General features: G+C 38.8%; 1 protein-coding gene across 1 annotated transcript in view; it reads right to left on the reverse strand.

The window, feature by feature from the left end:
• Positions 1 to 7,258: 7,258 nt before the first annotated feature.
• The window catches only part of LOC147707026 (uncharacterized), a 686,292-nt gene continuing 672,038 nt past the window's right edge, over positions 7,259 to 21,512 (reverse strand). Inside the window, exon 20 of the mRNA XM_086925617.1 lies at positions 7,259 to 10,575. Coding sequence (XP_086781743.1) covers positions 10,499 to 10,575 — 77 coding nt within the window. The 3' untranslated portion in view covers positions 7,259 to 10,498. The remainder of the gene's footprint in view (positions 10,576 to 21,512) is intronic.

Consider the following 21,512-nt stretch of genomic DNA (forward strand, 5'->3'; position numbering starts at 1 on the left):
GCGATTCCTCGTCGCCATGATGAGGCGCCTCAGCCAGCCTCTGGGCTCTTCGCGACCTCCCGGAGCGTCCCGAGATAGCAGGCCGCGCTACCTCACACCTTCCGCGGTCTCCGCGTCGTAGGCACCGGGAGGACGAAGCAATCAGAGGGCAGCACTCGCCGTGTCTCTCAACGCCCGTTGAATTGCCCCCAAGGTATAGGGGGTTAGGGGTGAGTCGGCACCTCTTCTTCTCACAGTCTTCTGCGCTGTCCAGCAGCTGCTAGACAGGACCTATTTAATTTTAAAAAATGTCTCCTTTAATTTTCCTTTGCAAACTGTTATACACAATACACATTTATTCGAAGCATTATATGTGATTCCAGATAGACAATAGCATTCACCTTTATCTACATTCAAGAAATTCAGTGACATTTCATTAAGTTTAATTTATAATGGTGAATCAAACCCATAAATCACATGCTCAGATTCAAACATGGAATACAATTATTTGTGAAAATAACATGATAAAAAAAACAGATATGAGGTATACAGAACAACAGTAAGCCAATAAACATAGAGGTAGATTACAGCCATGTCCATAAACACAATCTTTAAATCTATATATCTGTGCTTATTGATATTTAATCTGGAAATATACTGAATACATACATCTATGAAACATTCACAAGCATTAAATAAATGCTTAAGTGGATGACGAAGTATATAGAAACATCAACATATTTTTAATACGTATCTAATTCAAGTGACTTCATAGTTTTTTAATTACATTTTTTACCTGTTAATAACTGTGACATAATTTATTATATCTCACATACTTGCTGCATTTGATAATCTTTTTTGGCATGTGAAAGTTGAGTTTGACTATTTTTATTTGGAGAGTGCAGAATCATATTAATAGGCTGTTTTTTATACATGTTTTACCTATATTACTAAACTATCACTACAGCATTACGCCATTTCTTCCGCAGAAATAGTACAAGAACAAATAACTGGTACTTCTTAAGCAGAGGTGGCAAATGGATGGGTTTGTTTTTGTAATCTACAGCGAGTTAGCCAATTTGCCAAATGGCATTTTTTACTACTTTGATCCTGCTTGTGATTACCACATAGATGAAAAAGTAATTAAATACAGACAAAAATAGTGCTACAAAAACATGTGTACTAATTGTCTACTGTGCCTCTTCGATCCTTTAAGCAGAAAAATACAAGCAATTTATTTAGATAGAGAGGTACTGAGATAGAGAAAAAATTGACAATGCATGTAAAGAAAAAATAAACTTTTCCCTGAGTTACAGTTGATATTTTTGATATATAACATCAAATATGTACTCTGTAATCATATCACTGATGAACTTGATTAGAATAAACATTCCTGACATACATAGAACAAAACTACAGAATAACTGAATGTGCACTATAACAACCATTATAGTCGTACTATAATCTTAGTGTACTTTTATGGTAGTTTTACATTTTGTCCTAAGCACACACACATCAGTAGGAGTCTAGATGTGTTCCTGATATATTGTTGTCATTAGAGGTACATGCCTTCAATTGTGTACAGAGACTTTAGTAGTGAGTCACTATATGCCTGGTCATAATATTGGTGATGTGCATTCATCTGTTAGAGTTATTTTCCACATTGTTCCCATGACAAATTCACTGAATGCTGTTTGGATGTGATAGTTGTAGTTATTATGCAAGAACTATGCATTTTTTCTGCTAATATTTTATTTTATTTCACATAACCTAGCACATTTTAACCTCATGACCTATTAGCCATTTAAAATTGGCTGTTTGAAAAATATGTCATGTATTTGTAACGGAAATAATTTCCAACAGATATGTGCTCATATGTATTGTTATTGATTAGGCGTATTTAAGCCCAAGACGATATCAACCTGCTCTGATAAATTATCAAATAACATTGCCAAAAGAGTGTGCAAAACTATTCAATAAGTTTATTGTTTACAAATTACGGTATGCTCTTTTTAAAGTGTTCTGAATTTCTATCGCAATAGACAATAAAAAAGAACTTAAAATATTCTTACATGTTATAGTCTTGAAGAGCCCAAGAAATGTTTTTCACTTTTATATGTCCTTTCTGACAGGCAGGGCACATCCATTATAAACTAAAGATGTATTAGAGAAATGATAAAGGACTTTGTGAAGTAGCCAGAAGGGAGCCATTGTGAAATCTGAGAAATTGTTACATTTGGCTTTAGTTTCCCTTTTGAAGAGCAATATGTGAAGACTACATAAAATACCCAGCTACACCTATTGTGAAAACAGCATGCTTGGCACTGCTTAAGGGCTAAAATATGTGCTTGTCATAATTGATGTTTTCTTTTGAAGTTGATTATAAACCTGTGAAAAATAGAGGTCAACGGTGCATTTTAATGATTTATAAAAAAGAAAAAGAAAATTGGCAAAGCACCTTGTTTCAGCATCTGTGTGAAGAGGTTCTTATGTAATATTGAGAATCAAACAACTGTACACTACCAAAAATGCTGAATTGTGTTTGGCTCATGCCAGATGATATTTACCCAGATGATTCATAGTTGGTATGTGAGCAAAACATATTACTCCTTCTTTCATTAACAGCTACTTGTGAGTAACATTGGGTTGTAATACATAAAATATTTACCAACGTCACTGATAATGTCTGTGCTGAGACACATGATGCTGGAGACTTTTCCTGTGCAGAAGGCTGAGGCCCATATTTACTAACAAAAGTGATTTACTAGCAAACTCAGCACAAAGTGTTGGGGATGCCATTTACTGTCCAAAGCAAACCATTTTCCACAAGTGATGCAAAGCTGTGCTATGTGCTACTTCACACTACTTTGCATCAAGGGGATGTTCCAGTAGTGGTACATAGGCATTCCCATGCAGCCATTCATTGATTTGACCGCAAATACCTACCTAATAACACTCGTAGACAAGTGTTTGTGCCAAAACCTTGCATCTCCTCTCGGCAGTCATTACAAGGGCAAAGGCTTTCATTTCTCTATATGTTTCCTACTTGGCATGTTTTCTGCTTTGTACAGCACACATACACAGTGGAAAATTACTTATACAATAGTTACTGTACTAGAAGTGTCCCTTTCTAGTACTAGATCTATGGTTTAGAGAATGCACACACCCTTGCATGTGGGCATTGGCATACTGCAATCATAAGTGCACCAGCTCTAGGGGAGAAAAAAATACAACTTATCTGTACAGTTATGGAGCAATTTTTCTCTCTACCTTTTACACAACGCAGTGCTGGAACTTTCGTAGCTGTATCGTGTTGCATCAAATATTAGTAAATCTGGACCTGAATATTTACTTGAAAATGTGTCTTATGTCTGATACTACAAGTTCCTGGAATAGATGAGTGTCTAAAAACATTAATTTTAATATTTAAGCTGTTCCAAGTCTATGAAGGTTCTGTAGTCAATGACAGTTTTCACTGTTTTAAAATAGAAATCTGATCATTTATCAAAGTTCAATGTAACTAGTTTGAAATATAGTTCAATTAATAAACTTTGAATGCAGACGTTTATAAATTATAAAGAGCAGCATTTTTATAGGGCATATATATTCGTTTTTATCATTTCCTTGTATTAAACTCACAGGAAAAACTATTTTGAAGCCAGTGCATATTCATTCACATAGATGCAACTACTTTCAAGAGGGTGCGGGCTAAACTAAAAAGAAAGAAAATCAATGTCTAAAATAGCAACTAATTTGAAGTGCATCACTATCAATAGGGAAGCAAATCAATTTATTATAAATTGCTCAGCTGACATTTAAATGAAAGATTGAATATAGCCTTCAATGTCTTACAATAATGTTACTATTTTATCATTAAGGAGATATTAAGCAACAGAGAGTGAGAGATGCGGAAAAGAGATAGTAGACTAAGGTAGGGCTCTCTCTCAACTATTTTTAGCCCCTTTAAAACTGATTAAAAATTATTACAAATCCCTACTTCTCCTCACATTTATGAAACCAGCAGGTTTTATTTCTTATTAACTCTGCATTGATCATTTACTTTAGCCAGCTCCATAGGATCAATTGTAAATACCACAGCTCTTAATCTCTTTCAAATTGAAGTGACCTACTATATCATGAATATAGAACTCTAGTTTTTCATTAGAACTCTGTGGTGAAACTGCAGTAGGACACTGAGGAATCAACTGATAGACTGCTGCTAGTGGAACTACATACTTTACATAGCTTACCAGACATTTATCTCACATGGATAAAGAAGATATTTGTGAATTTATAGAGAATGTGCCCTCATTTTAGCTTCTAGAGCACTTTTATTAGTTTCCATGAGAAACTTATGAAATCTGTCTTCTCTCAAATATGGTTCTCCAAATACCAGCGGGTGCTCAGCATTTTTTAAGGGTGAAAATCACATTCAAACTCAACATAGACTTAAAAGGCATATGATAACACCAACAATTGTTATATATATATATATATATTGCGAGTAAAATCTGCAACTGCCTTTTCTGTAGGCTCTTTGCTGTGCATTAAAAGGGTTCAGAAAAGGGGGTGGTGATGAACAGAGTGTCTGAATTAAGCAGACCACTCTTACCCAGTCCAAAGATCAGGGCTTGATCCATCACCGTTTTTTAGCTCACTGCACCATCCCAGCTCAGAACTTGGCTATATGCAAATTAGTCTGACCCTGGACCAGTGCATCATGGGAACAGGGCAGACCAAACTACCAAGCCAATTCTTATACTGGGAAGGAAACAAGCTACCGGGGACCGGTTTCTGGCATTTCAGCCGTCTTCCGCCCGGCTTGCTTGAATCCTGATGGTGCAATGAGCTAGGGACTCACATCTGAGTATACCCTTCCACGCTTATGGTGGACAAAAATTATTCAGAAAAGAGGGTGGTGATGAAAAGGGAGGCATTCACTACAATTCACTTTAATGAGACCTTAAAAGGTGCAGGCCTTATCACCAAAATGAAACCCAAGAGGTCTGCTTATTCTAATCTTTCAAATAAATAGTCCAATTAAAAAACATATTTCAACAACTTAGCGAATTGTACTCCCATTTGTAAGGGTGTCATTTACAATAGCAATATTATCCAAGAGTGAGGGCACTATCAGGTAGATATTGACCAGTATTGATTGGGGTCTTCAGCTTCGTCTTGAGCCCTCACTCTACAGGTCAATAACTATTTCGGAGTGCCCACCCCCTTAGCTAATATTGCTTAAATTAAACACTTTGTTGTTAATCACAGTAACCTGGAACAAATGTAGCTGTTTCTAATATTACATGTTCAAATGTTATTTACAGCAAGGAAGCATTGGCGAAACCAATAAATCTGGCTCATTAAAATAGCCGGAGTTTGCATCTTTTTGCATGTTAAAACCAGACCTCTAGAAGTTCAAGCTCTCAGGGAACATGCTGGGACTTTGGTTGCTGGTCCACAGGATGCTGCCAGCTGACTGCTAAGTGATAGGTTTGGAGAGGGAGGTAAGCTCTATTGAACCGTGCTAAGACCATAGAGTTAAGGAAAAGAGAAAAAAGGGGAGCTGGCAAAATAATATCCTTGCAACCAATTTGCTTTATGATGTGTTTAGCACTGAAGTAGAAGAGTGGGTTAAACCATTGTCCTACAGAAGGACTGGCTTACGGCTGTTGCAATCTCTCCTAGCAACTGATGAGTAAAGCAGTCACCTTGGCAACATGATGAATCCATGTGTTTCTGGCCACCGTGAACCAAATAGTTACATTTAGCATATACGTGCAACATAGAAGTATGGTTGTCTGGCAGAGGAAGCTGAATGCAGGACTTGTTGATTTCAGTGTTTATCGGCCAATGCACACAGCTGGTTATTGCTGGTTAGTTGCTGGTGTTACAGAGTGGTGTTATGAGTTTCTAAAATTAATATACATTTCTGTTCTAGGTTGATGGCATAATTACTCTTGTTTGCAGGGCACTTTTCAAAGTTAAATGCACATCTTTTTTTCAAAACAAAAGGTCTGAGGAGATCCAGACTTAAAACGATTCAGTTATGAGATCAATTGCCTTCACCTGATGCAGCATTTGTTTCTAGGTTCATTTAGGGAAAAATGTATGAAAGCCACCCACTGTAAATGTGATTCTGAAAGTCAACTCATTTGAAATCCAAACACACACTACTAAGAATGGGGTAACATGTTGGAGCTGTGCTAATCTGCACTGCAAAGCCATTTGGAATTATTACAAGAGGGTGAGATTTAAGACTGCTAGAGACATCGTTAGGATCTGGGTCAATGTACTAAAATTTTGTAAAACAACTTTTTTTCACCCAAAGCTGCCGCTGTGGGGCAACCCAGGCCTCCCGGCTATTTTCACGGATGCTATCACTTATAATTGGGCGGCGCTTGGGATTAAGGTATTGGCGGATCTGTACGGCATGCAGGGGTTTCTGGAATTCAATACGCTCAAACAGATATATGACTTACCGGAAGCCACAAGATACAAACACCTGCAAATGCACGATTATTTGATTAATAAAAAAAAGATTCAAAATATCACTGAATGTGATATATGGACCTGTCTATATTCAAACAAAAACAAATCAGTTATTAGCGAGGCATACAAAACACTTAGTACCTTTAAAACGAATGATGGCGATAAACTGGCCACGAAGTGGGGCACTCAACTAGGTTTAAATATCACTTCAAATCAAATTGAGCACTCCCTGGCTAACATTAACAATCTATACGGTCATCCAGCCTTAGGCTACAACAATTTAGAACGACCTGTATGCTCTATTATACACCTGAAAGAATCTCTAGATGGTCCCCTAACGCCTCTTTTAGCAATCGTACTAAATGCCCTAAATGTCTAACCGATGCAGCCAATCTAGTACATATGTTGTTTTCTTGCCCCAAACTTAAGACCTTTTGGGGGACATACAGAATGTTCTCAGATTAAAGAACATCTCGCTACCCACCATCACGGCTGCCTCAGTCTTACTAGACTTCAATCCTTCTTCACCCCCACAATCTGCCTTAGCCACTATACTCATCTCTTGTGCCAAATTAACCTTGGCTAGGGCCTGGACCGATTCGGAACAACCGACGGTTTGGAAGTGGTGGACACTAGTAACAGAGATACATGCCATGGAGCTGGCCCTAGCAAATCTTAGGGGAACACGCTCACTGATCAAATTTAATAGAAACTGGGGCACCTTTCTTGAGTAAAATCTTACTTAAACGTTGCATAATTGTTAACTCTCTCTTTGTTTTCCTTTTGTAAAGAAAAATATGTCTATAGTTTGATTTTGTAATAGGAATTTTTTTACTGTCTCCATATATCAAATCATTTGTTTTACAACATATATTTTCTGATGTCTCTTTGTACATGTATGATACCATCTATGTATTTTTTGTCTTCTTTCTTTTTTTTATGTCAGCTGGCTAACAATAATAAAAATATTTAAAAAAAAAAAAGGAAGCATAAAATGTATTTACAATTTGTATGATATGTGACTTCACTAGTTTTTGTAGCCATCAATGATGCTTGGAGCAGCAGAAATCAATGTTGGTTTCGTCCAATGTGGATAAAATATCTACACTCATCTTTGATGCCATAAAACAACACAGGCCACCACAAAAAAGGTGCAGACTTGGGCGTCAAGTACAAATATAAAATAAGGTGCTAAACAGCGCAGCATTGTAACTTACCTCACACCAAAATAAATGGCATTATGACCTACAGTTCATTTAATCCTGCCCACAACGTGACACAGATGGTCATCGAGGTCACAAAAGAATGTATGTGCTTTGCATGAGCCCTCTCGTTACCCCTGAACTACTGTTTATCTAAACCCTAAGTGAGGAAGGAGTGGCATGGCAAAGTATATCAGTTCTGCAGTTTGGCCTCAGGCCACCGTCAACTTGAGGATTCCAAGGCCAAAAAAGTTCTTATCGTAATCATGTTGCTTCTTTCTAGTTATTTTAGTACACACCTAAGAAAGGCACAGGTGTATGTTACTCAAAGAGTACTTAGCTTTTGAAGAAATAAAACTTTCTTACTGCAAATATTTTACATTTTTTAAACATATGTTAAACTGTTTGTCTATTTAAACTTCCAAGTTGTGAACTGGATTCCTCATTAAGAACAGAAATCAATATCAAAATGTTTTAAAGCAAGCACTGGCAGAGCTAAAAGGTACAGCTTTAAGTTGCAAACGGCATTTGTGCAAGCCTGTGTTGGTATATTAATGTCAGATTTATTGGCTTTACCAAAGTTTATTTAGTAGTGTATAACGACTGTTCCAGCATGCAAAATGTGACTACTGACTAAAAGTTTTTTTCTTTTAAACTCTGCTATATACAGTATAAAAACTGAACAAAAAGGCTTGCTTTCTGTACACATTGCATGTATGATATAGAACTTCACTTTTACTTTGAAATATAATCTTTCAAGCATTGCAAGCACTTCAGTGAAGGTGAATTGTTACAATTAACAGCATGAGGTGGGAGACAAATACTCCAATGGGCATAGCCAATGCCTAATCTATGCATTTTCTTTTAAATGGATTACAATAGATATTGCCGACAGATCGTTATGAAGCTATCCATAAATAGGCTGATATTTGTTACATTCCAACAATATATATTTGGATCGGGCGATCTCGCCCTCTAGGATCCAACGGTTGATAGAACTAACTGTACTATGTTTATACCTTAACCCGACATATGTGCATACACAAATACTTTGTAACACTAATCCCCAAACACTTATATATTTACATATTCTGTGACCCTGACCTGTCTAGCCTCTATGTGACATATATATTTGTTAATCTTTCCTCACACACCCGATACAACAGTGTACATGTTCAACTAGCAACCCTCCCATCTGCCACAGACATGTACCTACTGGCGGCAACTGCAGTCCCCTAAAGATGTGCAAACCTAATGATCTTTCCCATCTACACACGTGTTCTTGCTCCAGCATACTCGAAAGCCATGACAGGCAAACGATTTGAGAATAATGTGTAATGACAGGACTACTGCTTTCTTGTACTTTCTACTTGTTCCTGTGTGGTATGAAAAATAGCAGAGGATGCTGTCATAGTGAATAATATTTTTTAGCACACATCGTCATGATACAAAGTACACCTCTAACTATTCACATCTTCAAAGCCAAATATGTTCCCATTCCCTAGGACTAACTAATGAGGACCTGAGGTAACTCAAAGCCTAAATGCAAAAAAGCTTTGTCAAAGACTGCAGCAACTCTTCTAAGATCTCAAATGTCATTAGAATAATAGATGACGGTAAACCATCTCTTTGAAATGAATGTCAATATGTGCCACATCTGATCAAAACAGAGATGGAAACATTAAATCAGAGTTTCTCTTGCACACCTGAACAAATGTTTTAAAACTATTAATATGTAAAGCTCTGATAAACAACTCTATACAGACGGGCGAAGATAGAGATGCAGAGGGTTTAATGTGCAGCAATTTCGAATGATTATGTCCCTGATTCATCAAGCCTTAGTGATTTCCTAACGTCGACCATAGACAACAATAAGGCTTCAGTAATATTTGGAAAGACACGCAAAGGAGCGATTTGCGCCGCCTTGCTTGGCTTTGTAAAGAAATGTATAACAACACAGCAACTTGAGTTGCATTGCACTACATTTCAAGCTATGGGATGTTCCATGGGTGGACCATGAGCATTCCTATGTATCCATCCATATATTTTGGTGAAGTCACAGATTTAGAAAACCAGGTAATGCGTCAAAATGCTATGACTACCCCAGTGAGGGGAAGGGAAGAGAAATATCTTTATTTCTCCCCATTATTTCCACGCAGCACACGTAGAAAGAGGAAAATGACTTGAAGGTTTTTTTTTTTCCGGGACGTATCCCTTCCTGCACACACCAATCCTGTACCTAATGTAGACACCCTTGCACTATGGTTTGACGCTAAGCAGCATACGATGTGCCATCCCAAGGAGAGAGAAAATATTCTCCATATCTTACATACATGAAGAAGTTCTGCTCTCTCCCCTTCAAGCAGTGCAGTATCTTTGCTTGCTGCCCTGCTCAGCATGAAAGAGTAGTAAAGTAAAGTCTAGAACTGAAATTGATATATTCCATAAGTCACTGTTGTCCCTGTCCTTTTCTTACCTATGCAAATGTAAACATTTATGGCCCATTTCACTGCCTGAAGAAGATTGTAGGTTTATTCTTCGACACAATGATCAGAGATTGTTCAATTCGAGAAGCCCATGAACCCTTACATTGATTGGAGAGACCTTTTCCACCAAATGTTCCAGTTCATAAAAGCTTTCCTTGGTAAGTGCACTATAAACTCTTCTTTCATGGAATACTTGAGACTAATGTCCCATCTGACAATTCCTATATCTTTCATAATTTCAACCTAATCAAGTTGGTACAGGGCTGTGTAGTCCAGTAAGGGAATTATTCGAGGACTCTTCTTCATCATTCAGTAGAAATATCAATGCAAATCTTCTTTTCACTGCAATGTTGAATAATAATGTGATGAATCTTCATTTGAAGTGGACTGGAGATCAGAAGAAATATTATAGGCTCCTGCAAAAGAGTAAAACAAAAAAAAGTTTAGGTAGTTACTTAAGAGCAAGAGCTGTCAACCTACCATTCTGACTGCAGAGTTATTTGCTTCGTTGTTAGTTTAGAGGTTTCCCATCACAAATAAGTTGTCAAAAATGCAAAGCACTTAAGTATAGTTAAAAATGATGTGCTCTTAACACATGAACCTGCAAGTGTTTATAGCTGCCACCTCAGGTCTGATAAATCTACAATGCAATTGGGTGGCTTGAGAAACTTCTAGTACTCAGTAATTCTTTAATTTGAAAGGAAGAGTACCTACACTTTGCAGCACTGCTTCAATACGTTTAAATGAGAGTAAACCAGCACTTCCCAGGATCAAACATGTACTTTACAGAATGAGTCCCTACCCTTCTATTTTTCGATTGCCTAAAGTCAGGATCTACAAACTGTGAATTTAATGAAGTAAAATGAAGAACATTGAAAAGAGCATCTTCAAAACAAGTACTGCTGATAAATGCAGAATGCCAAAGGCACTCTTTATCCCAGCATGGTAAAGGGAAACATTCATCACGAAGGTATCATACTCTGGCAAATGTTTAATGTTCTCCCTTTTGCCTGCTGCAAATGGATGACAGAGATATTTACATATGAGAAACAATAGAGAGATCGTTGCATAAGAGAAAAAAGTAGAGTTGCAGGGATGGATGGACAGCTGTTTGGGTAAAAAAATCAAGGCTCAATTGGTCACTTAGGGATCTGGGCCCCAGTGCCTCTGTACCTGTTGTACAAATCCTAGCTACGCTTCTCGCGATAAAGTAAGTTTACTGGCCTTGTTTGGTCCTGAAATAGAACAGCTTATATTGTTTTAATCTGCGTCAATGAATGACGTTGAGTGACATATGAAAGAAAACAAAGGGGTTTATTCAGCAAGAGAAATGAGTAAGTAGGGGCAGAGATTTATAGTTAAGCATGAAAGTACAATTACTTGTTTTCCTATTCGTAAATGTGACCAGTAGCACACCTGGATAACTTCCTCAGGCACAGGTTTCCAGGTGAACTATGGGGCATGGCATGCGACAGCCCCAATAATGTCCAATTCCCTGTGTGGATTTATACACTATAGAATTCTGCACAGCAAGAATTCTGCCCCCTGAGCAAATTCACCATTTCAGATATGTTCTCCTTGCTATCCTTGAAGGGGAATTACTGCAGCACTTGCTTTGAACAAATCTCAGGCCAATTTTAGGTGAGAAAATATGTACTTCATGGGACATGCTATTTGGATCATGAATCTCCTGTGTGCTGTACCAATTACAATGTTCTGGGATGGGTTGGGAAATGAGTGGCTCCCCTCCCGCATAAAGAGAGTGTCACCAGATAATCCTTGAACTCTACCGGAACTATGTACCGACAACCTTACAATGTAATACACTTGTGAAATATTGATTATGTGGTCGTGAAGACGTTTCAGATTTGTACTGTAAGATTAGCTTGATTACTAACAAAATGTGGAAAAAAATACAAATTATGTACTTCGGCAGCAATTTACTTTGTGAATAAGCCCAAAAGACAGTTGCAAAATTTTAAAGACAATAGGATAAAAAGTGGCATTCTGAACTGACAGAGTACTAGCTTTACTAAACATGTACTCTTTGCTTCCTGTTATCTGTGCTTTAAGTGCTGTAAATTTGAAAAAAGATGTTTTGGTGAAGAAAATTTCTGCAAATCAATTCTCTACATTTATCTAATGTGGCTATCCCACAGCTGAGGGAATGTGCAGATACATTGTAGTCTTAATGAGAGAAAAGGGTAGAAGGGTTTTGACAGGTTTGTTTGAGATCCGGCCGTTTTGACAAAAGAAAGCACACAAAGAGAACATACAATTGAGAGAGAGAATGCCAAACATGCTTAATCCAAAAGGTTGCATTGCTGTGCAGCACAGTGAGAGAGGATGAGAAAGGGCTCAAGACCAACATTGAGCAAAATACCCAAAGTCAAGGGTTTGAGCTCCTGGAAGGAAGATGTAGCCAAAAGAAGAAAATTTAAACAAAGTTGTTTCCCGAAAACAACTAACAATCGTGGCCACACCAAAGGTCTTATTCTCACCACTTTTCTAACTCTTGTCCTGATTATAACTTCAATATTTAATTTTTCTAATTTTTTCTAACAGTTTTATTAAGCCTTTGGCCACTTTTAGCCTTGGCGTGAAAGTGGTAAGTTTATTAAACAATATATGTATAATTTTTATGTCATAAGAGGCATTTACAATGGGAAGCAAGACAATTATGACTGGGATGTAAAGATAAAGAAGAGATGAAACAGAAGCTAAAATACACTCAAAGATTCAGGAAAAAATGATGATTAATATTTTCGAGTGTTTGAGGTCAAGGGTTATCACTTCTCCACTTGATGGCTATTGGTGATATTCTCACTACTGTGGTGGTTCTCATTTAATCTCCTTTTCTCTGACATTGCAGGATGATCTTAGGTTGTTTATGATTGCCACTTTTAAGTTCTGGTGCAGTCAGGATTGCCACTTTTTAGGTGTGCTGTAGTCAACACCTTCAGTTTTAAACATTACATGGAAAGTGTACGCTAGTCAGGCCCTATCAGCACCTGGTTGCATTGGGATACTTTCCATTGGTCATAGATAATTTAACAACTTGACAAGAGGGGCTTTTTGCGCTTATAGTGTTCCTATTAGATGAAGAGTCTATCTGGCTTAGTACTGCTCAAAGGTTGAGATACAGTCCCTTGTCATAAACTGTAGAAATAGGCAAAAGAATTCTGTCTATATAATGAATTTAAAATAATTCTCCTCCTGAGCAATTACCAAAGCAATATCTTAGGATCAGTTCACAAAAAGCGTCCAATTAATATCAAAACACGTCGGAAGAAATCAATCCAGTGTATTTCAAAAACTTCTTCTTTATATTTCTTCTTTTCCAGACACTCAGTACTTTTTCTTTTCTTTTCCTTTGCCAACACGTGTTTCGTCCTAACTAAATATAGTTAACGGACTTCGTCAGGGCTAAAGAAAAATTAAACAATTATAAAATTACTAAAATTCATAAAAGTTTATGTGATAAAGTATCATCAAGATAATACTTAACATTTTCTAAAATTCTTTCTGCTGTGCAATAAGAGGTCTATTATGGTGGAACTCACTCTTTGTAATTGCAAAACAGTACAATTAATAATTCAATCGTCTGGAATGCTCCCATAGAAAGTTTAAATGTTGCTGACATTGATTCCTCTCTTTGTCAAGAATTTGTTGAAAATTTTATAGTATGATTTGACAAATCTGTAAATATGAGATTATGACTTTTTTAGGATGTGAACTATTAATAATGTCTCTGGATGGGAGCATTCCAGATGATTGAATTATTAATTGTACTGTTTTGCAATTACAAAGAGTGAGTTCCACCATAATAGACCTCTTATTGCACAGCAGAAAGAATTTTAGAAAATGTTAATTATTATCTTGATGATACTTTATCACATAAACTTTTATGAATTTTAGTAATTTTATAATTGTTTAATTTTTCTTTAGCCCTGACGAAGTCCGTTAACTATATTTAGTTAGGACGAAACACGTGTTGGCAAAGGAAAAGAAAAGAAAAAGTACTGAGTGTCTGGAAAAGAAGAAAAATAAAGAAGAAGTTTTTGAAATACACTGGATTGATTTCTTCCGACGTGTTTTGATATTAATTGGACGCTTTTTGTGAACTGATCCTAAGATATTGCTTTGGTAATAGCTCAGGAGGAGAATTATTTTAAATTTTACTTTCCATTGGTCATTGCTTGTGAGAAGTACATTTGTATGTGCAACATTTTATTGAGGTTTACTTTTTCAGCTGTGTATGAGTCAGATGGAATGCAGCTAAAGAGACAGTAGTTGTTCTGTTGACTACAGGTGACATTCTTCAACCGCCCAAGCGGGTGAGCTGCCCCAGGATTGATGGACCTCGTACCATGCATTTGGTGACATGGCAAGCCAGCACATGGACAACAGGTCTCAGAGATCCTCATATGATGCCAACCATATCACTACTGATTCTTGTAAACAATGCACACTGAGTGACAGAGAGAGGCATTCAAGAGAGGGATATTCCAACACAGAAATGTGAGGGAAATGTGTTTTTCTAGTCAATTTTTTGAGGTTAGCAAGGTATTCTAGGTAAAAAACAAATCTGGTGGGAGCCACACAAATCACCCTGCCCTGGTTTCCCCTAGGATTCCAGTTTTAAATGATTTACAGGTTTACTAGGTTTCCCTAGCTAAGCTAGGGCCCAAAATCCACAGCTGCTGACATTGCAGACAAGGGTCACTTTTTAGTGGAAAAATGGAATGCACCCACGTTGCATCTTGCCCTGTTTTCTCTCGTGGGCACTAGACCTACACACAAGTGAGGTTTCATTTTTATTGGAAGTTGTGTTGTGTGCACATATAGAATAGTAGAACATTTGTTTTTACAAATTGCATGTTGCTGCATGTCGGCCTTCCAAATGTTAACCAGTGTGCAAGAAAGAAGACCTTTTTAAAAACCCCTCTGAATCCCATGTTAGGATGGGTACCCACCAATATAGCAATGTACAAATAGCTACTGCTTCTGAACTCTATATTTTGCGCCCTTTTCAGAAATACATAGGTTTCCTTGATACCTACTTTTCACTCTACATATTTCACCATATAAATCTGTCCATACTATGTACACAATGAAAAACCGTTGTACAGTGCCCTCAGTTGTTGGCTCCGGGTACCTAGTATTCTCTGAGAACCTGCAAACCCTATATATCCCTGCAACCAGAAGGATCTAGCTGACATAAAGGTATATTGCTTTTATAAATCGGCCATCATAACAGAAAGGTATTGAAGAAAAGGTCACAAATTGCTGTTTTTTTCAACTCATTTTCAATATTGATTTCAACAGTTACTGTGAAAACCCCGAGTGATTGACACATATGACCCCGTGCTAAATTTAGAATTCTGTCTACCTTTACCGTTCTCCTGGAGAAAACCTGGGTTTCAGATTGGTTTACATCACAAACTGGAATTAGACTGAAATCACAGAAAATAGGAAAAACAGGCAACCTCTTTGATTCAGCTCTGCATGCTCCTGAAAGCTGGGAAGATTGTTAATTGTTGAGGCCATTTTAAAGGGAAAAAAGTGTTCCTATTTTTACCCAAAAACTCAAAACGCACATATAACTTGCCTATTTTCTAGGCCTCCTCCGGGGGAATCCAGAAGCTCTGCACACCTGTAGAATCCCCATGATCTTGGACAAAAAGGACACAAATTTGGAGTGGAAACATTGTGTGGACCAAACAATTATGGCTATCTTACAACAAACCACTCCAAGTAACCAAAAAAAGGATCACCACTTGGGGAGTGGAAAGGCTCAGCAGTTAAGGGGTAAATTAAATTGCAGGTTTTGATTGCCTATTTTAAGTAGAAAATGTCAAAACTGACAAACATATGGCACATTTCGCACTGCCCATGTAGGCATGTTTAATGTTTCACAAGAATAATTTCACACACCTTCATATAATTTTACACAGTGTTAAAGACATGTCTTCCAGGTCACCTTTTAGTGCTGAAAGGCAAGCTCGTTGGGTTAACCGGAATGTGTATGCTGCTAATTTTGGGAGTTTGCGTTATTTGAGATGGTAGCGTGGTCATAGAGTGGTTAGGAGTTAAAAAAGACATCCTTAAAAAAGATTACCAGCATGTCTTTTTTGAAGTCCAAGAGGCTGGGCACGGGTCACAGAGAGGCATTTAGAGCATTCCGGAGGCGCAAGGGATACATTCGTATGGTATTCTTGCATTCTTTCTTCCTACTGAGGTAGAAGTTAACAAAGCCTGACTTTGGGGTGCACTTTGGAGTTTAGTGGACGATATGGCGGTCACCTGATATTTTCACGTTAGGCCTTTTGGATTGTACCAAGACTTTTAATTGTTGACATATGATCCACTGGCGTACAATGAAGCTGCTTCAGTGCTGGAATAATGAACTCTGACTTCTTTCCATTAATATGAAGCCTAGCTACCTGCCTGATTTTGGAGTTTTGGGGATTTGTAATCCCTTTTATTGTATTCTGTTTACTAGACTATATTAAAATAATTAAGCAGGATATATCTGGTGAGAAAAGGATACACTTGATACAAGCCATTAACAAAGATCCATTGCTTTCTGAAAAGGAACGTGGGCCAGGTTGATTTCAAGAGGCCAAATAAAGTGCAAAACATTGTTTCAATCAATATGAGTTCAGTTTTGGACTGGTGGAGACATAAGCAGCTCTCGATCTCCAACAGGACATTGTGCCTCAGGCATTCACAGTTCAGTAGTGATAGCCTGGGCTACTTTTTACGTCTATTTGCATAACATGCACATATATTTGGAACTGAGGGGCATATTATCAATAAAAGCCAAGAAAGCGGAGATAAAATTATCTCCCTATTACCTAGCTGCCGCTAACACCAGTTAGCGACAGCTAGTAGGAGATAGCGACCATCTTGGGCCCCACTTTGCATTTCAGTGATATTTATCACTAATGATATGCAAAGTGGGCGTGCCAAGATGTTAGAGACTGAAAACAGTCACTAACATCGCTATCTCCTATTACCAACTTTTGGAGATATTCGCGCTAAGCGGGAATATCTCCAAAAGCTAACACCTGCCCTGAGCAGTTCTTAGCCATGTTATCCAATGGGAGGTGGATAACATGGCTAAGAGCATTAGCTCGCTAATGCATGAATATCGCTGACTTTTCAGCGATATTCATGATTTGCGGCGATTTTTACCGCATTTGCGTTAAACCTTGGTAATACCAAGGTTTATTTGCGGTAAAAATCGCCGCAGCGCTGCGGTAAATTTTTGTCTCTAACCAAGCAATAGCGATAATTATCGCTATTGCTTGGTAATATGCCCCTGAGTTTGATAATGTTTCATCAGGCTTGCCAGAGGTCTCATATAGACACTGAAGAGTAGTGGTGATGGCCATATAAGCCTTGTCAGACACCACATCTTCTACCACTAATCAAGGTGAAGTAATCCCCAATTATGATGTGTTGGCTGTAGTTTTGAGGAATCATTGAGCATACTGGATGTCTAACCCTGTCCCATTTCCGCAGACGAAATGAGTGTATTACATAATCAACTGAGTCATAAAACCCAATTCTATTCTCAGGTGACTTCTCCTTTTGAGAACTTGCTGCTGAAGGTGAAGTTGGACCTCAGGCAATAGCTGGAAAGTTAATTTGGTGAATGCCTCTGGCAGACCACTGGGAGGGTGTCATCTGGCTGAACACAAAAAGCAAAGCGCAGGATTACCACTATTTGTCCTTTGTTTGCTTGAGTTATGTAGAAGAAAAGAATGAAATTGCTTCTCTGCATTGTCAAAACTATCTCATGAGACCTTATGTCCAACATAGGTAGGTGGAAGGCCTTTACTTTATACACAGTGATGTCTGAACTGGTGAGGCCTGAAAAAGGTGGCTGGAAGCAAAATCCCATCAGTGTTACTGATGAGCTAGCCTTTTCTGGTTTTAAATGACGTTTTATACAGTAGAAGGGGTAAGTGGGTGAAGATGCTTCCATGCAGGGATCCAATAAAGAAGATCTGAGGTGAATCTCAAACCATGCATTCTTTCAGAGGGAATTCTTTAAGGCAGTGTGGTCGCAGCACATGTATCATTGTGACTGTTGTTCCTAATGGAGATGTGGTCATTCTTTGCAGTTCAAGGAGGAGGGTGTAGTGCCCAGAGAAATGACATGGTTTGGGAGAAACTCCTCTGCTCTCATGGCTTGGGCAGGGTGTAGTTGGTGAGATTTCCCTAATCTATTATCCTCAAATGAAGTAAAGCCTTGACAAGCGAGCCACTTGACTGTAAATGGCAGGATGTAGATTTAAGATGCTGATGCAAAGATTAACAATGAGAAGGCCTTAGAAAATCTTAGAACTTATAAAGGGGAAGTAGGGGGAATTCAATGCAATTTTTTGCTGGAATGACAGGAATCATGGGAATACAACAATCCAGAGAAGATGGAAACCTTTGCCAAATACTTGCAATCGGACGCCATAAACCAGTCCAATTTTTGAAACCTCTTTTCATGATTTCTCAACTTTATGGAATGGACACATCTTCTCTGTTAGCTCTGGTAGAAGAAGCATGTGTTGTTGTACAATTTATACAGACTTTACCATAGCAGTGAAAGAGGCCAGATGAGTTTTCACAGCAGTTAAGAAGATATTACTACAAGCTTGTGTAATATCACTAACAAGAGGGAGACACATTTTTTGCAAACCTAGTGGTGACATCTAATTTGCCAACATGCATATATATCATGTCAAGAAGAGTGAAGAAGTGTTTCCAGCAGAGTGTATCTCCCCATTGGAGAAACAAGTGATTTTGCAAAGCTCACCCAGTATTGTTCATTAATAGTTATTGGTCATGGATGGGACCCAGTCTTCCTAAACATCCCATAAATTAGCTGCCGGTGGTCATAATGGTGTACCTCTGTATTTAGGGTGTGGAGGGTACTCTCTGTAAACCCAGATGAATTATTAAAAGAAAAGGAACAAGGCAGATAAAAGCCACTGTGAAGGAAAAGGGTGTGTTGCACCTGAGGGCTGTTTGACTTCCTATGATGTACTGACAACATAAGATGCTTAGAGTGCGATGAGAATGGAGCATGATCCTAGGTCTCTGAATATCATGCACTGCCCTATATATATATATATATGGTGCTATGCTACTTTTGTAAAGTTGGTCAATTTGACAGGAATATATGGCAATCTTGCACTAGCAATTATTTGTATGTAATGCTTCCTTTCTTAATAATTCCTGTTGTTGAGAACTTGGATTTTCCTATCACCATAGGAAGTGACATCACTAACATCACTGGATCTCCCATCATCCACCTGCACAGAAAATTACATCACTGAATTTCCCATCATCCATTTAGACAGGAAGGGACACTGTTTGTTTTCCTGTCAAAACTTTCTTTAAAGAAAAAAGCCAAGCAAGAGGACCGAATTTCCCTTCACCCATCAGCACAGGAGGCAACACCACAAAATATCAAATCATTCATCAGGACAGGAAGTGACATTACTGGTTTTCCCACCAAAACAATCTTTAAAAGAACGCATGCAAGTGGACTTTATTTCCCATCACACATCAGCACATACAATTATATTGTGTCACCTTGGATTCCTCCCACCTCCCAGGACGTACTTAATGGCAATAGCATCATAGATGCTCACTGGGGCTGCACAGATCGGGTGCGCCAAAATGTATGTAAATGTAAATGTATAGGCATTTATATAGCGCACTACTTACCCATAGGGTCCCAAGGCGCTTCGACCGCTGCGAAACCCTTCCTGGCTTCCCTGAGAGATGGTCCCTTAATGGGTATCTCCAGGGTGAGACCAGGCATCCCCGGCGGTCTGGTGGGGCCGTTAGTGAAGATGAGGCAAGCTAATGCCCAGAGTTGCCGAGTGTGATCGCTGATCAGAGTGGGCACCGAGGCGAGAGAATTATCGAGTCCGCTGACCCTGGTCCAGAAACCTGCCGCGCCGGGAATCGAACCCTGGTCCCGGGCCGTCCTCTGCTCTCGGGTCTGCCAGTCCGCACCTGGCCATGCTCAGTGTCAGGAACCCTGGTCCGGTCATCACCCAGCCTCTACAGCCGGTCTACAGCATTCTCTATGTCACAGGACCACCTTCACAAGTCAGGACTCGCTATCATCTAGAAGGAATCCATTAAATGCACTGGATCCACAAACAGTGCCACCCCATTCATAGATCACCTGCACTTCAAGCTGCAAATCTCCAAAGAACTCATCCTGAGTGGAACATTCGCCTATATTCTCCTTTGTGACTTCAACTTTGGCCTGGAAAAACTGAAATGACCCCTGCTACACAGCCCTCCTTGAAAGTTTGAGCAAAATTGGACTCACCTAACTCATCACAGAACTAACACATACCACAGGACACACTATTGACTCCATCTTCACAACAAGCGGCAGCATCAAATACAACTCGACTACACAACTCACATGGACCGACCACTCCATTAGCAACTTCCAAATCTCTAGATTCCTAATTCTAGTCAATACCCCTACCAGATTCAGCACTCCAAGCCACAGTAAACCACAGAAGCAGACTTGCTCAGCACCCTCAACACTGATCAGCCAAGCTGAACAGGCAATCTTGATAAGGATGTCAACATCTTCAACAACTGGATCAATAACTGCACGGACTCTCTTGCACCCATAAAACCTAACAAGCATAGTAGATCAAACAAGCAGGCCACCAAAACATCAAAAGACCACCAAAACATCAAAAAAACACTGTAATCCTCTAGAAAGGAAATGGAGTGTCAGTCACTACACCACTGACAGAACTACCTGCAAGGCTACTCCAGCACATTAGAGACACCAAGAAAAAAACTCTATAGGATTACTCAAAGGAAGCTCCAACAGCTGTGTAGAGATCTTCTTGATTGTCAAGTATTTCACCTGGCACTCAACCGCTGCCGACAACATTGCTTCTCCCAATAACACTGTGACAACCGCTCCAACTTGTTCCACAGAAAACATCTATAGCAACTTCGCACACCAACCCAACCCCAGGGAACTTCTTGCTAACCTTCCCACCACCAACCAAGACACCCAACTGACCTGATGGACGACCCTCACCAGAAATAACAGAGCGCCAACCATGCGGATTGACCACAAAGGGGCCCTAATTGACCCATACACCACCACATCTTGAACCTAGGAACAATACCAATCAGCACCACCCTGGCCTACATCATCATTACCTCCATCATGACCACCACTTTTTTGCATGAATGGAAACCTGCAGAAACCAACACCCTACACAAGAAGCCAACAGCCAACCTGAATCAACTGAGCAACTACCAATCCATCTTCCTGCTCCCCTAAGCAGCC

The sequence above is a fragment of the Lissotriton vulgaris genome, chromosome 6, assembly GCF_964263255.1.
Source record: "Lissotriton vulgaris chromosome 6, aLisVul1.2, whole genome shotgun sequence".
NCBI lineage: Eukaryota > Metazoa > Chordata > Amphibia > Caudata > Salamandridae > Lissotriton > Lissotriton vulgaris.